At 39.9% G+C, this 2,881-nt stretch overlaps 2 protein-coding genes across 2 annotated transcripts in view; one reads left to right on the top strand and one right to left on the bottom strand.

The window, feature by feature from the left end:
* Nucleotides 1–82, bottom strand: part of LOC117953905 (tripartite motif-containing protein 16-like protein) — a 958-nt gene extending 876 nt beyond the window's left edge. The window contains exon 1 of the mRNA XM_034887327.1: nt 35–82. Coding sequence (XP_034743218.1) covers nt 35–82 — 48 coding nt within the window. The remainder of the gene's footprint in view (nt 1–34) is intronic.
* Nucleotides 83–2,323: 2,241 nt separating this feature from the next.
* Nucleotides 2,324–2,880, top strand: LOC117953904 (E3 ubiquitin/ISG15 ligase TRIM25-like; the record flags this gene model as incomplete). Its single annotated transcript, XM_034887326.1, has 1 exon — nt 2,324–2,880. A coding segment is annotated over exon 1 (516 nt), but the record flags the coding sequence as incomplete, so codon positions are not given.
* Nucleotide 2,881: the final 1 nt, after the last annotated feature.

The following is a 2,881-nucleotide window of genomic DNA, read 5'->3' as shown; positions in this document are numbered from 1 at the left end:
AGACCGGCCAACCCTTCTACATCCCTGGTTGTACCTGGACCAGGAGGTTGGTAGCCAGGAAGACCGGCCAACCCTTCTCCATCCCTGGTCGTACATGGTACTTTTATTGACATTTGTCTTTTCTTTCATCAATCATTATTTCTCTACAAATGCCATAAAATTGTCAAAATTCATTGAAAGTAGTGAAGTGATTATTAATTTAACGTTCGAGGAGCGTTGTATGGAACCATCCACTTTATGTTTTTGGATAATTTGTTTGAAAGAAACCCACATTTCTTTGGGTTTCTAACCTTTTAGAAAGGGGTCACATTAGACCCAAAGACAAAAAACAGGAGGGTTAAAAACTTCAACTTGCAGACTTTAGTTTGTGCTCATATTGTAATTTTACAATAAAATAAAATAAATATTGAATTAAAATAGATTACAGTGACTGTGTACCTGGTACATCTATTCCACAACATCAATATCTAACAGTTAAACTAGAATTGATTCTTTAGAATAGAAAAAATATATTTTATTAGAGGGAATCATCTCTGTTTTATTATACAGCCATATGTATAAATAATAAATAAATAAATTGGAAAAATAACACCCAAGTGAATTTTGGGGATTTTCTTTCAGCTTCTCCAACAAACAGCAAAGGAGATCAGTTTGCCGGAGCGGTGCCAGTTCAACTCCACACGTTCCACACTGGCCCTTTAACTTTTCTTCCAAAAAGTTACATCCCTCACATTTGAATAAAGTTAAGGTCTTGAAGCAGAAATTTAAAACCATAACAATACAAGACAAAAGTCCTTGTATAGTATTCCACCACTGGTACAACATGTCTGTCTTCCCTCCTGTTGTCCTGTTTTCTCTCCAGGTGATTGAGATGATTGCTTTCCACCTGTGCTTGGAGTTGACCAATCAGCATTCAAGGCAGCCGATGACAGGAGCAGCCCTGAGGCGTGTAGCGTCTCTGGTCTCCCTGCCGGTTCACCTGTGGCTGTTGTTTTGTGTGTAGACTTGTACGTGGATGGAGGTTGAGGACCTCAGGTGAGTTGGGGGACCCTGGGCGCCCAGGTAGCTCAGGTGGTGGAGCCATATTATACATAGAGGTTTACCTGTCAACACAGCAGGGCCGACACCCTTGTGTTGTCTTCCCTGTTGTTGACCTGCAACTTTGTGTTTTTCTGGGTTAAAATTTCAACATGCTGGTTTTCTTTTTCTACACTTTTCTTGCTAATTTTGTAAATTTTATTCAAATTTTGACACTTTTTTGATGTTTTTTAATTATGTTTTAGTCAATTTTTTATACTTTTTGTTGCTTTCACCAATGTTTTAGCATTTTTTTTTTAATTTAAATTTCAACATTTTGCTGTTCTTTTTCTACACTTCTCTACGTTTTTCTCAATTTTATTCAAATTGATTTGTCACTTTTTTGACTTTTTTAAAATAATGTTTTAGTCACTTTTTCAAAATTAAAAAAAAATGTTAAATTTTTTCCTGCGTTTTTGTAATTTTTTTCCAACATTTGTCAGTTTTTTTCAACGTTCTTTTGTCTTACTCGTCATTGCAGCAGGGCCCGGGTTTGATTACGACCTGCGTCCCTTTGCTTTATGTCATCCCCCCCCCCCTCTCTCCCCTTTCATGTCTTCATCCATCCTGTCACATAAAGGCCTAAAATGGACCTAAAAATAATCTTTACCCAGTCCATTTTAACACGCCCGGTATCTGTGTATGGACACACAAGGCTTGCTGGTCGCTGCCAGCCGTGTTTGGTGGTGTTAAGATACTTTCTTAGAGAAGATGGCAAGGTCTTGAGTTTGTTAGAAGCTAAGCCTAGTTTTGTTAGATGAATTACATTTTTTGGTAGACCTCTAGGTCCTCCTCAAACACCTTTGGTGAGCCATTTCTCATGTTGAGAATAACACTTTAATTTTAGATTTTACATGACTCTGTCACTCATTCTTGATTGTTGTTGTTGTGTCCGTTAAATGGGACGTAACAGTATGACATGACGAAAAGTCATAGTATGTTGACGTCACATTCTAGTATGTTGTTGTCACAGTATAGTATGTTGTTGTCACAGTATAGTATGTTGTTGTCACAGTATAGTATGTTGAAGTCCCAGTATAGTATGTTGAAGTCCCAATATAGTACTGTATGTTGAAGTCATAGTACTGTATGGTGAAGTTATAGTATAGTACTGTATGTTGAAGTCATAGTATGATATGTTGTAGTCATAGTATAGTATTTCTTAGTTCCTTCCCTTCAGTGGGTGTAACCAACGTGTTGAAATCTGAGAGCTGACCTCACCTCACACTAGTTTCACATATCAGGAAGTGAGACTCAAACAGTTGTTGTCACTGAGCGAGAGGTGAGATGGCGCTGAGAGGAGTTCAGCTGGACCGGGAAAACTTCTCTTGTTCCATCTGTCTGGATCTACTGAAGGATCCGGTGACTACTCCCTGTGGACACAGCTACTGCATGAACTGTATTAAAAGCCACTGGGATGGAGAGGATGGTAAGTACAGCTACAGCTGTCCTCAGTGCAGGAAGACGTTCACACCGAGGCCTGTCCTGCTGAAAAGCACCATGTTAGCAGATTTAGTGGAGGAGCTGAAGAAGACTGGACTCCAAGCTGCTCCTGCTGATCACTGCTATGCTGGAGCTGAAGATGTGGCCTGTGATGTTTGCACCGGGAGGAAACTCAAAGCCATCAAGTCCTGTCTGCAATGTCTGGCTTCTTACTGTGATCAACACCTTCAGCCTCATTATGATGTAGCTCAGTTAAAGAAACACAAGCTGGTGGAGCCGTCCGAGAAGCTCCAGGAGAACGTCTGCTCTCGTCATGATGAGGTGATGAAGATGTTCTGCCGTACTGATCAGCAGCTTATCT

This window comes from Etheostoma cragini, chromosome 12 (genome assembly GCF_013103735.1).
Source record: "Etheostoma cragini isolate CJK2018 chromosome 12, CSU_Ecrag_1.0, whole genome shotgun sequence".
Lineage (NCBI taxonomy): Eukaryota > Metazoa > Chordata > Actinopteri > Perciformes > Percidae > Etheostoma > Etheostoma cragini.
Note: the sequence above shows the minus strand (reverse complement) of the source record. Positions and strands in the feature narration are given on the sequence as shown.